Here is a 14,263-nt window from a genome sequence, read left to right on the forward strand (position 1 = left end):
TTTTTAATTTGATAGAAAATTTAAATAATATTGATGAATGGACTTTTAATATTAGTCTATTGTTTATAATAATACATGGTGAGTACGGATGTTAATCAAAATATGGTAAGTAAACTAACATTAGAAGTTCATTTACCAAAATTGTATTTAATTCAAACTATTTGACTAACTTATTTATGTTCGGTTCTTTTTCGGGTTATCTATTTTCGAAAATAGTTCTCAGGTCAGATAAAAAATAATTAACGAGTCATTCTTTTAATAGTAACCGTGCAGTGCACGGGGTCTAAGCTTTTAAATAAATAAAATCCACCCAAATTGCGGGGAAAGAGCAATACGGAGTAATTTTCTTTTAATTTTTTTGCCTGTAACTCAATGGAAAATACACCAACACAAAGCAACAGAGAAAAAGAGGAGAGAGAAAAAACACCACCTCCATTTTCAAATTCTTTGTCCCTTTGTTGTTTGTACGAACTCAACGATTAGATCTTCAAAACCCTAGATTTCGATCTTTCTAAATTCTAATCCTACATTGTTTAGATCTTACATTACTCCCAAAATTTTGGTCGAACAAAAACAAAATCCAAGTCTAGCCGGCTACCAGCACAACCTAATTCAATTAAGTTATTATTTACCGGGTTTCAAAATTTTGAAATCGCGAATTTCTTCGTTCTTCGATTTCTGTTTTGATCGTCAATGGTACGATAATTTCCGATTTGTTGAACATTTGTTCATCATTTGATTCGACAAATAACGGAGCAGGAGAGAGAAAGAGAAGGCGGGAGTTGACATTTTGAAGAATTCGACAATGTCGTCGTTATCGGCGATTAGCGAGGAGCTAGGAGAAATTGATGGACAAATCATCGATATATTTCGAGCATTATCGTAAGATTTATGCATTCATGTTGCAAAGCTTCATTCTTTATTTGTTCTGTATTAAGCTGGTAAAATGCTGCATTGTGAAATGTGAATTATCCATTGTTCTTAGTATTCTTTGATTTAGCTCAATTAAACATTGGGGATTTAATCAATGCTTTTTTTTTGAAGGTCTTTAATCAATGCTTTTAATGACGCTTACAAATTGCAATTGCCTATTTTCTGTTTAATATAGTAAGTTTAGGCAGATAATTTGATTGATGTTAGCTAGGTGATTGGATTCTCTAAGGTTTTTGAAGAGAATACAATTAGGGGCGGTGAAAATGGAGGTTTTCTTTGCCATTTTTCGCCTGGACTTATTCTGTTCACCTTCTTCTGTTTAAGTTTCATGGTGCATTTGGTTGTCAGTTAGATGGCGCATTTGGTTGTCAGTTTGATGGTGCATTTGGTTATTGAGGGAAAATTGCTGGACTTCTAAAAGTCCAAAGCTTTTCGATCTTAAACTGGCGAAGTCCCAAAAAACTTGAAAATGAACCTTGCTGAGGTTGCTTTCTATTTGTGAAGTGGGCTGGGAGGCGGGGGGGGAGGAGAAGGGAACCTTTAGTGATATTTCCTAGAATAGAGATTGCACATAAAGCGAACTTCTTTACCAAGTAAAAAATCTAGGTGTAGTGTGCTTAAATCACATATTCACCTCGTATATGGCAGCCTAGACTCAAGACATTAATTTTAGTTGTTGGCCTTGTCGGATTTAGTAATGCGGTTGGTGTAGCATGATTTTTTTATTGATCATATTGGCTCTATCGGCCTGCATATGTCTTTTTTCTGCCCATATTGGCCATATCAGCTGATATATTTTTCCTTAGCAATCTGGGGAGATTATTTGTTTTGCAAGATGAATACCAATATGTTTCTGCTGATATGCTGCATATGGACTAGTACACAAACCTGGGACTGATACATTTTCAGTTCTTCCTTTCTCATGGCCACCAACTTTCCAATTGCGTATATGGGCTTATTCTTGCATATATAATGCAGTGAGTGCACTTTATGAGGCTTTATTGAATTTTCTGTCGATATGCGTGCATTAAATAAATGCATTTGATTTGTAAGAAATTGGTTAACTTCTACGAACTGCTTTCTGATTGCATGTGTGCATGTGGTTGTCTCCTTCTGTTCATTTTTGTAATGGAATCATGTTGGTTATATTTGAGTTTTTGTAATGGAATCATGTTGGTTATATTTAAGTGCGTCATGGATTTTGTTTAATTTTATTTTTGAAACAGAAATGGGTTTCAGAAATTGGAGAAGATCAAGGATTCCAGTAGACAGAGCAGGCAACTGGAAGAGCTCACGGATAAGATGCGGGAGTGTAAGAGGTACTCATATAGTCATATGAACTTTTTTTTAGCCTTGGGGGTGACGTCTATGCATGTGTCATGTAGTAAGAATAGCATACATCTGGTATGAACTATTCTTATGATGCAACCTTCTCTTTGCTATAGATTTGATAAACCTCCTCAGCCCTTTCTCCTCAACTAGTAATGCTGATTTTCTATCATTGTTATTGTTTTCTCAGGCTTATTAAAGAGTTTGATCGAGAGGTGAAGGATTTGGAAAGCAGGAATGATCCAAACACAAGCAAGACAATGCATGAGAGAAAACAGTCTATGGTTTGACTTCTTTACTCTTGTTTCTTCGATGTTAAAGCTAAGGTGCTATTTGGCTCAGATATTCTGAAAACAAAGTAGTTCAAGCAATAATTTTTATCATTGTTAAGGTAACAGTTAAAGGTATAATTGGTTTGTGCCATGCTACTCTTGGGTCAGATTTCAGTGGTTAATAAATGAAATTCTTTTATTAAGTCTAGGAATAGGTAGGAGAATATAATGCTGTGATGAAATTATGACCCTAAACATAGTTTTCATGCATAAGATAGTGTCTTCACTATCTGATGAGGATCTAGATTATTCGGTTTTTCTAACGGGTGCCCGTTGACACCTGTTAAGCAATTGCAAATTTTTTCTGTGGCTTTACCCCAAAGTGAAATAAAAATATTATAGGAAAGAATGATATAGGGAATGATGTCGCCAAAGGGAATTCATTTAATTGCTTAATTTTTAGAATAGTTATGCATGGAACGATTCTTTTCTTATTTTTGCATTAATTCCTTCAATATACAATCTAACTCAGCTTAACTAGTACCCATTTAGGTGCGGATCTTCTTACGCTAAGCGCTGATTTTGTTTTGATGTTTCCTTGCAGATCAAAGAGCTGAATTCATATGTTGCATTGAAAAAACAGTAAGTTGGGTTATTCTACATTATCATGACCTTTCTTGACAAAAATATCTGAAACAACAATTTTCAAAGATAAGATACCTTTGTGTTTGTCCTTTGCCACAATTAGTTATTTGTAATGCTTGTTTTAGTTGACAGTAGGTAGCAACATTGAATTTACATGTAAAGTGAGAGAGGATAACACTAATAGTTGGATCATGGCTCATGGTCCTAGATAATCTTAAAAGTTATCGGGATTGTGCATCCGTCTTGAATTTGTGAACAAGTTCTTGTAACCTAATCTTGTATCTATTATGCCAACATATCTCGGGTTGTGTCAGCTGAGTTCTTTATCCTATTTAGATTCTTACTCAAAGAGGTGTAAATGTTGATTGTTTAGAATGATTGAACCTTTTTTTTTTTTTTTTTTATCTCAAAAGTGTCTTATAGAGTCATAGCATAATAGAAATGCATTGTACAATTTGGAAGTGAAAAATTGTTGTCACCATCTCATTTCCATTTTTCTGGTATTGTAAAACGCATGAGTGGAAACAATATTTATTGCATGTAGATTGTGCAGCAACAATCACCAATCAGGTAGTGACCAAAGAAGTGATCACATGGGTGTTTATCACAGAATCAGTAACATGCTCGGTTCTTCCCGTAATATTTGATTTGCATTTGTATCATTCCCACTTTTTTCTTTATTTCCTTTTTTGGAGTATTGAAATCCCATTTCCCAGTTCTTGGCAAACACCTGTATGAAAACTCTTATATCTTCCATTTAATTTATGTTCTTTCTTTTTATTCTTTTTAAGTTACTAATTTTGAGCTTTACAATTTCATGGTGTTTCCTGCACTTGTATACATTTGTAGATGATGTTCAATCTCTGTTAATACCTTGTGGCTTCTCAATAGCTAACTTGGATTTGCATTGACATGAATGGAACAGATATGCAACCAATCTTGAAAACAAACGAGTTGAATTATTTGACGGTCCTAGCGAAGGGGTAGGAGAAGAAAATGTTTTGTTAGCATCCGGTAAGCAAATTCTGTAATCTTTAACTACTGTTCTTTGCATGTGGCTTCTATGGGCTGTGGCTCTTTTAGTTGTTCTCATCTCTATTCTACTATCAAGATATACAAGTTAGAGCTATTAGCTATATGAATGCAGCAGACTTTGGACTGTGCTTTTCCTGGATCTCTTTTGCATATTTGTAACCTATCAACTTTTAGTTCAAGTGTGACAGTTACGAGTTTATAAGTGAACCTTATATGTTACTATTTTTAGTTTAGCATGTCAGAAAATATTTTTAAAATTGACATTCGTAGGAAACTTGTCAATCTTTTTGACCAAGAACATTCCACATGTGTATATTGTCGTAGATATTAACTGATCACGGACAAAGTTAATATATACAGTATATTGTATTTCCTCTTTTCTGAGGTGGTTTTTTCCTTTGTGTTTATGCATATCTTGTTTCTTCATTTGAAACCTGGCTTCTCTCTGCAGCTATGACGAATGAGCAACTGATGGACCGTGGAAACACGATGATGGATGAAACTGATCAAGCCATCGACAGAGGAAAAAAGGTTTGTTGATTAAATTTTTGTAGTTTCATCTCATATTTAGAACGAAGCTGTTTGTCTTGTGGTTAGTTATGTGATCACTTTCCATCCCCGAGGATTCAAAAAATTCTATCTGCTACAACTTCATCTGTGTTTGTAGCCTTGTAGGTTGCCACTCTGATCCCCTTTGTTCTGAATAATGATGCTGCTTAAAGTTTGGGCCGTTACACAGTTATCCTTTAAAAGAATCGTATGATTATTTTGTGTTCTGGAAATGATGCATCTGAAACTAAAACTTCCTGAAATTAACATGCATCTTAATCTGCTGCATATGCAGTTTATCCAGATGGTCCTTATTTTATAAATAACTGTAATGTAGTGGACTTAGTGCTTGTCTATCACCGCATCTTTAATCTGTCTACAGTGTCAATGCTATATACAAGTCATACATGGGATTCCACAATCTTCAACTTTGTCAACAATTTTGGCCAATTTTATGCAATCATTAACACTCTCATTTGCTTGAGGCAGATTGTTCACGAGACAATTAATGTTGGAGGAGAAACTGCAGCTGCTCTTAAAGCCCAGGTGAGTAGTGAGTAGTTCAGTTCAATTTTTTGTTGGGTTGAAATGGAGCTTTGATTTCTATCTGTTTCTTATTATGATAAATGTACTTGCATAAAATATAATTCTATAACCACTGGGAGTGTGCAGACTGAACAAATGAGTAGGATCGTTAATGAGTTGGACTCCATAAATTTCTCGATAAAAAAAGCTTCCAAGCTAGTCAAGGAAATCGGTCGACAGGTCTCTTCAACACTCATCTCTTTTCTTTGATTTAATACATACGTTGAGTGTCTTATTGGCGTTGTTGCTACTTACACACCCAATTTTCTACAGGTTGCTACTGATAAATGTATTATGGCCTTTCTTTTCCTTATAGTGCTTGGAGTCATAGCCATCATCATTGTCAAGGTTTGCCATTAATTTTCCGTATCTTTCGTTATTATTGTTAATTAATATATGCTGTTGATTCCCTTTTTTTTTCTATAAAATAAATGAATAGAGTACTAGACTCTAGGGGTTGTAATTAGGAAATTAAGTTATCAGGCAAGAATCTTAGTGATATACGATTTGCTCTTTAGGTCTGAAAATATAGGGTTTGAACTGATAATGTTTTTCCATGATGTCCTCATTTTTCAATGTGTGCAATTCTGGACCAAACAAGTTCCCCAATTAATTTATCTGTTTTTAATTTGTAATCATTCTACTGTGTATTGTTCTTGTGCAATTATAGCTCCTACATCGATTAGATTTTGAATAAATAAATGGAGTTACCGTTTTAAGAGTATTGAGGTTTTTGAAAGAAAGCATATATGGAGTAACAAATCATTAGTCTTCACAGTTCAAATTTAGAGGATGTGGGGGACCAAATAAGGGGTGTGATGGCCCAATTCTTGTCTATAACTGCATCACCACCCACTTTCAGATAGTTCTCAAAGGGGTTATAAAACTTAAAATGGTATAAGAAAATTTTAATTTATGTGCACACAAACCCTAGCTACATTGGTCATATTTGCCAAAAACGTTGGCCATATTATGGTCCCAAGTACTGATTAGCACAGCAATGTGGGTTTTCTTGGTCCTTTATCTCTTCCACAATACAAATCTTCACATTTTATAACTAGGCTCTTTATTAGCGTTTTACCAACTTTGTTGTTTGCTTTTTGTTTGTTTATAGTTTGCATTCCGCATTATCAATGTGACTGATCATTTTCATCTTGTGTAAATGTCCATTAGAATTGACTTCGTTGGGGACAAATGGACAATGACTTTGTTCTTACTCACCCAATGTCTATGTTGTGATTGTCGAGGGGTGATGATCCCTTCCCGAAGTGAATTAAGTGGTCCACTAGTATGTCATTCCATTCTCTTGTATTATGGAGTATGTATCAAAAATATTTGTGCCTGAGAATGCATTATTTTACGTAGGGGGGTTGTTATTTAGCGCACTAGTTTTACTTACACTACCAAACTACCCCTTACCTCTTTACTTTGGAGTGTGGAGTATCTTCCTTCTGGTTTTTGCTCTGCCTCCTCTGTTGCTTCCTCGCCTTCTGTTAAGGGGTTGAGGAAATGGGGTGTTGAATATATCTTTGTATCTTTGTTAGTTCTTTACTTGTAAGAGCAGAGTCTTTATCAACAATTAATAAAATACATCATGCTCGCCTATAACTCACGTCAATTAAGTCATTTTCTTACATATTTCAACTTAGGCTCTGTTCGGTAGGGTGTAAAACGTTTTCATGGAAAACGATTTTCTCATTTACGTTGTTTGGTTTGGCAAGGAATGGAAAACAATTTTCCATAAATCCCTCAAATGTGGTAAAACATTTTCCATTTGAAAGGGAGGGAAACCATTTTTCCAACTTTCCTCTCCTCTTTACCTCCCTCCTCCTCCTTCCCCTCGATCTTCACCATCTTCTCCCATTTTCTAAAAGAACCAAACAAAGGAAAGCTAGTTTGGAATTGTGTTTTCCCTTGGAAAATGTTTTCCATCGAAGATCATTTTACACTGTTTTAAACCAAACCAAACGGAGCTTAAAGCATGCAAACTTACATACTTCCTTTATTGCTTCCTCGCCTTCTGTTTAGGGGTTGAGAAAATTGGGGATTGAATACATCTTTGTATCTTTATTAGTGTTTTTACTTGCAAGAGCAAAGTCTTTTATCAACAATTCATGTAATACATCATCATGTTCTTACATATTTCAACTAAAAACATGCAAACTTACATATTTCAACTAAAAACATGCAAACTTAACTTTACACACATTGTTTTTTCAGATTGTAAACCCGAACAACAAAGACATCCGAGATATCCCCGGTTTAGCACCACCAGCACAATCACGGAGATTACTTTCATATCGGTACTAAACTTCCTTGCAATGAAGATTCTTCTTCCTTCGGATTCTTATTCTGGTTTTGCTATCCTGTGAGCCGTGTGAAAAGACTTTGACACCCCTCGAGACCCCGAGTCATTTAGCCAAGAATGTGTTCAAATTGGTGGCAAATCTGGCCTTGCTTTTGTAACATATATTTGATTTTGGGAGCCCTTTGTTTACAACTTGCAAAGAATATATTCCAGCATACATCAACAGCAAAAGCTCCCTTTGGTAGGGTTGTTCAAGAGAGATGATGTCGAAGTTGAATTTATTAATTGGTATAAATATTATGTTCCAGTAATTATGAACACAAATAGTGTCTATTTCAAGTGACAAAAAAGCCGGTATATTCACACATGACTTGCAAGTCGCAACCTTTGTATAATTATCATATTCATACATGACTGAGACTCAATTCTTTCTTTCTCACAACTTTTTTGATATTCTTTTTATCAGTAATGTTGTACTTTTGACGGATCTTATGTAAGTACCTATGAGAGACTGCAACTAATTTCTTTTGCTACATTCTGTTTCTACACTATTTGTCCAGTTTCTTTTTAATAATGAATTTATACCATGTAAGAAAATATACGGTCGTGTGAAATTTTGTTAAAAATTAGAAATTCGAGATTTTTGTAACTTTATACAACTCATAGACAAATGCTTAAATTATGTGAATTATGTACCCCCTTTGCTTTAAAAGGTTAGCCCATTTTACTTTATACGGTCTTCAAGACACGATTTAAAACGTTAATATCTCTAATTCTATACGCGTGAAAATTAAAAAATGTTAATATTTCGAAAATGTATATTGAAAAAGATCTAATAAGATATTCAGATAAGTTCAGAAAAAATAAGGGTTGACCAAATACAACTTATAACTAAAATAAGTTTTGATAAGTTTTAATAAGTTCAGATAAATTCAGATAAGATAAGTTCAGAAAAAATGAGTGAAAATTAGGTGAATAGAACGCACCCTTAACATTACAATAAGACAATCTTTTAAGGACGAAAACTACATAGTCTTTGTATTGGATCGTTGGTTCCCCACATGGTCTGTGACTGTCGTGGCCCAAGTTTATGTTCCTCTTAATCTTAACTTGTTGAATTATTAGTTTGATGAATGGTGGACCTGATGTTGATGTCATAATGCATCGCGTGATTCGGTCACGCTGATGTGGGAAAAGAAGAACCTTGCTTGGATCATTGAGTAATTATTCTTCTAGTCTTCTAGATATAGCTATGTTCAAATTAATTGTACATTAGTCAAATTAATTTGAAATTATTAAGTTATCTCGATCAAAACTTATCATGTAAATTTATGTTAGTTTGAATTTGCAGTATGTTATTTGAAACAAAATAAACTGACTAGAATACACCGTAGAGATTAAAAAAGTGAGAATTTATAAACTCCTTAATTTCAGACTAACTTTTTATTTAGAGATGACAATAAGACCATTTGGTATTGATACTTTTAGTTTGCGTACGAGTTCGGTCGTGTCTATTTGGTTACGGGTCTATTTTGGGTTAGGAGAGTTTTGATTTGGGTCAGGTCCATTTGAATATTTTGAAAATTATTTTGTGGAGTATTAAATTTCAACTATATATATGATGTTAGTCAAGTCTATTCACGTCCTACAAAATTTTGGTTCCGTTCAACTAGTAGATGTACAGAGTAAGAACTATAAACCAATGATGTCTTGGCCTAGTGGTTAAGACTGAGGGCCTGTGTACAATAGGTCTCAGGTTCGAATCCCCCGCCCCCATTTGTAATTTATATTGCCCTTGTGGCTCATTCACACCAAAAAAACAGAGTAAGAACTATAATATAGTTCCTCCAATGCCACAAAGTTTCCTTTTTCAATCGGACTAATCATACTTCGTATTAATTAATGTATCGTTTCAACATGTACGTAGAATAAGATAAGACCTATTTATTGCGAGATATTTAAAAATCATACTTTGTTTATAAGGTAATAGTATAAGATCCATTTATTGGGAGACATTTTAAAAAAAAACAAAAATAATTCTTTGAATTCACAATAACTCACGTCGTTTTGTTTATTAAGAATTTTCCATGTTTATTTTACCTTTTAAAATGTTGAAAAACTATTTTGTGCTCATGTGCAATCTATACTAATATATTAAAAGGTTATGGGATATTGTTGACAATTAAAAATCAATACAATAAGGTTCGAACACAAGACCTCAAAAATTTGTAGAATAACTCTCATTACCATCTTAACCAACCTCTAATTATTGTTTATCAATGCACGTTAATTTATAAATACATGTTAACATGAAGTCTAAAACAACTAAATTTCTATGTTACCTCTTATTTCTTATGGACTATATTGTAATAAAAATAATAATTAAAATATTAGAAAAACCATGAATTAAACGATTAAAACATTAAGAAAATTACTTGGCATTATAAAGGTAATGTACATGTGTAATTGATGAACTTAATGAATCTTTTCACTTTTATGGTCTACATGTATTTTAGTCAAATATTGAGTTGAAAAAGAATTTCGAATTTTAATTATTCAAAGTAGCAACCGGGGCATCGCCCGGGCTACACACTAGTTTATATTCAAATCATGAGTAACACAATTAAACATTGTGTATTAATGTTTAAGTAAAACCAACAAATTGATGGGAGAATAAGAAAAACATATACTGTGACTTTGTCACTTTGTCAATTGACAGATATTATCACGGATTTTTTTTGGATTAATCCAAACATCACCTTATTATTATATTAATCATGATTAAAATATTAAATGAATGATCAATTGCGCTGGCATTACCTTTCCGAAACTCCAACAGTACTATGTTTCTATAGCCTACACTCACTTGCTTTTCACCTCACCCATGTTCCATAAATAATAAATCATTTTTGGGCGTTGATGCAAAATTACATACTGCAAGTAAATGGCAACCTAATCTTTATTATGTAAAGGAACGCCCGATGCAGCATCAAAAAAGCAGAATGTTTAAAATATAGATCAGTTTTCTTAGTTGACATCGACAATAGATTGAAAATTTATTGAAACATTGACGTATTTTAACATTTTTGACATCTGTACATTTAAGCCAGAAATCACTCAACATGATGCCATGATGGTCATATAACCATTTAATTACTATTACTGTAGTACTAGTACCGTAACGTATTGGCCAGGCGTCTAGACAATATAGTTGTTGTACGGGGTGTCCTACCGGCACCACTTGGTACCGGCATAATTCCCCGTAGGTAAACTCAACCTGCAGGTAATCTGGTCATCTTAGGTAAATATCACCTACCGGCAATATTCCACACCCGGAACAATAGAATGGAATGAGAACAGCTGACTGTGGGATACTTGATTCCTGTTGAGAGTGCCGGTTGATATCTGCACAACAGAATGGATTAACTAGCCTCGGGGGTGGTTCGAGGATCCCCCCCTCCGATGCTTAAGTAAGATTACTGAGGGATTAAGAGGTGATTAAGAGATAATCATAGAGTAAGAAAGAAGTGTGTTTAAGTGTTTGTGTACCTCATAGCAATAAATGAGGTGCTCTTTATATAGACCAATCCAAAGGTATGATCAGGTGGGTCCCTTGTGGTTAGATAGCGACCTGTTGATAGTGATCCTTGGTCGGTTGTCTTCATGATAACGCCGGTAGGGGTCTTGCAAATATTGCCGGTAGGTGATGTTTACCTAAGATGACCAGATTACCTGCAGGTTGAGTTTACCCACTATAGGAGAGTATAGCATAATATTTATTTTTCCTTTATTCTAAAACAGAAGTTAGTTATTCATTCTGTTAGTTTGTTAGAGTAGTTGCTGATGTGGCATTATTGTTGCTTGTTATTTAAGCCAAGTGTGGCATACAGTTTGCGGTTGTGTGAGAATAATACCAATTAAACACAATTCTCTCCCAATTCTCTCTGCAATCTGCTTGAGTTTCTATATGGTATCAGAGCCATCAATCTCGAATCTGAGATTTAGGTTTGCTCATTTTGAGTTCTTCTGATCAGCTCTTAGATTAAAGCTAAGAGTGATTGATTTTCAGAAATTCTGGTGCGAAATTTCTTGCGATTTGTGTGTGCGATTGCGAAATTTCTTGCGCTGTTCGAAGCAATTTGATCTTCTATAATGGCGATTCCTGACTCTGAAAGTAACAATTCGCACAACAACACCAACAATGGAGGTAATGCTGATAATTCTGATCCTTATTTCATTGCCAATTTGATCATCCTACTTCTTCATTGGTTGCTGTGTTGTTTACTGGTGTGAATTTTGTTAGATGGAGTAGAAATGTTAAACGTGCCTTAGTAGCTAAAAATAAAGAAGGATTCATAAATGGTGACATAACAAAACCAGCTGTAAATCACAAAGATTATATGAAATGAAAACGAACTGATTTCATGGTGGTTAGCTGGATATTGAGTTCAATGAATCATGATCTGGCTGATGATTTTGGTTACATTGATAATGATGCTGATCTGTGGTGTGAATTGAATGAGATATTTGGACAATCAAATGGTCCATTGGTTTATCAACTGAAGAAAGAAATTGAGAATCTGACACAGCAGAATATGACTATTGTGGCTTATTATGGTAAGCTCAAGAAACTATGGGATGAAATGCAAAATTTAAGAGCATTTCCTAGCTGTACTTGTGGAGCAATGCTACAATGTAGCTGTCAGTTTATGAAAAAGGTTGCTGAGTTTGAGGAAGAGGACAAGATGATGAAGTTCCTGCTTGGCCTAAATGGAGGATTTGATAACACTGTGACAAATGTTCTGTCAATGGATCCCTTGCCTAGCATTAACAAGGTTTTCTCAATAACACAACAAATTGAGAAACAGAAGGAATTGAGTGGTGCTACTGCAGATTGCAATGCTATGACAAGCAGTGCTATGGCTGCTCAAGCTTACAGAGGAAATCAATCTCAGTTACAGAAGAATAGTACTGGATCAGGCAAGAAAGATTGGAAAGAAATCAAGAGGGAGAAGATGAATCGAGTTTGTACTCACTGCAAAGGGAAAGGTCACACTGCTGATCAGTGTTTCAAACTCATAGGGTATCCTGATTGGTACAATTCCATAAAAGCTTCTAAGGGTCAAAATTCCACTGGAAACAGACTTGCAGCACATGTCAATTACAATGCTGAGATTGGAGATGAACCACTAGGTAATGCAGACAATGAGAATGGAATGGTTAACAATGAGATGCTGAATGCTATTTGTCAGGAAGTGATGAAAGTGATGAAGGGAAAACAGAATTAGGGTACTGAAACAAGTGGAGCTCATTGTTCTTATGCCAATTATGCAGGTATAATTTCTCATTCTTTCAATTGCACTGTGGATAAATTACATGATGCAAGTGTGTGGATAGTTGACTCTGGTGCATGTGATCATATGACTTATGATAAAACCATATTAACCAACATCAGAACACTAACTAAGCCTATCAAAGTTGGTCTACCTGATGGTTCTCAATTGATTGTAGACACCATAGGAGACACTGCTTTGAGTACCAAGCTGGTTCTACATAATGTTCTGTTGGTTCAGGGTTTCAAACATAACCTTTTGTCAGTTGGAAGGTTGATTGAACATACTAATCTGCATGTCTTATTCACTGGTGCTGGATACACTTTCCAGGACCCTGCTAATTCTGAGTTGCTTGGTGCTGGCAAAAGAACAAATGGTCTATACTACTTTGTACTACCTTCTCATGCTGGTTTCTCTAAAGGTACTGTCTCCAAACAATCAAATTGTAATAATGTAGAGAACATGACTGATTCTAGTGATATGGTTCTTCCAAATAAGACTGCTACTAGTGCTTCACAGGCAAAAATGTCAACAGAAAATAAGATTCACATGTTTCATGCAAGACTAGGCCATCCATCTTTGTCTAAAATGAGATACATTGATGCTGATTGTTGTAAAGGTCTATCTGAATACAACTGTGTTGTGTGTTTTCAAGCAAAACATCATAAATTGCCTTTTGCTGTTAGTACAAATAGAGCTGATGCATGCTTTGATTTGATTCACTTGGATATGTGGGGTCCTTACAAGATAAGAAGTATTGATGGTGCTTCTTATTTTCTGACTATTCTGGATGATCATAGTAGAACCACTTGGACTTATCTCCTTCATAATAAGGTTCAAGTATACAAGGTTCTTACTGGTTTCTTGTCTATGGTTGAAAATCAATTTCATACCAAAGTCAAGAGAGTCAGATCAGACAATGGTACTGAAATTGTGAAAGACTCTTGTTTAAATCTGTTTGCTGATAAGGGAATCATTCATGAAAGAAGTGTTCCTTATACTCCACAGCAAAATGGTAGAGTGAAAAGAAAGCACAGAAGCCTACTTGAAATTGCAAGATATCTGAGATTTCATGCAAATCTTCCCAAGAAATTTTGGGGAGAATGCATATTGACTGCAACACATTTGATTAATAAAATTCCTGTTAAAATCCTGAGCTGGAAATCTCCCTTTGAAGTTTTGTTTAAACTTCCACCTGAATATAACCAGTTGAGGGTGTTTGGTTCTTTGTGTTTTGCTCACAATAACAAGATTCAAAGGGACAAGTTTGATTC

General features: G+C 34.7%; 1 protein-coding gene across 1 annotated transcript; it reads left to right on the forward strand.

Annotated features, from left to right (window-relative positions):
• The first annotated feature begins 334 nt into the window (after positions 1 to 334).
• LOC110781750 (novel plant SNARE 11) lies at positions 335 to 8,189 on the forward strand. Its single transcript, XM_021985800.2, has 10 exons — positions 335 to 882; positions 2,160 to 2,252; positions 2,453 to 2,546; positions 3,139 to 3,176; positions 4,105 to 4,193; positions 4,666 to 4,745; positions 5,253 to 5,309; positions 5,436 to 5,528; positions 5,622 to 5,696; positions 7,569 to 8,189. The coding sequence occupies exons 1-10, from the start codon at positions 806 to 808 to the stop codon at positions 7,656 to 7,658; spliced, it is 786 nt and encodes a 261-aa protein (XP_021841492.1). The 5' UTR covers positions 335 to 805; the 3' UTR covers positions 7,659 to 8,189.
• Positions 8,190 to 14,263: the final 6,074 nt, after the last annotated feature.

Source organism: Spinacia oleracea, chromosome 6 (genome assembly GCF_020520425.1).
Source record: "Spinacia oleracea cultivar Varoflay chromosome 6, BTI_SOV_V1, whole genome shotgun sequence".
Classification (NCBI taxonomy): Eukaryota; Viridiplantae; Streptophyta; class Magnoliopsida; order Caryophyllales; family Amaranthaceae; genus Spinacia; species Spinacia oleracea.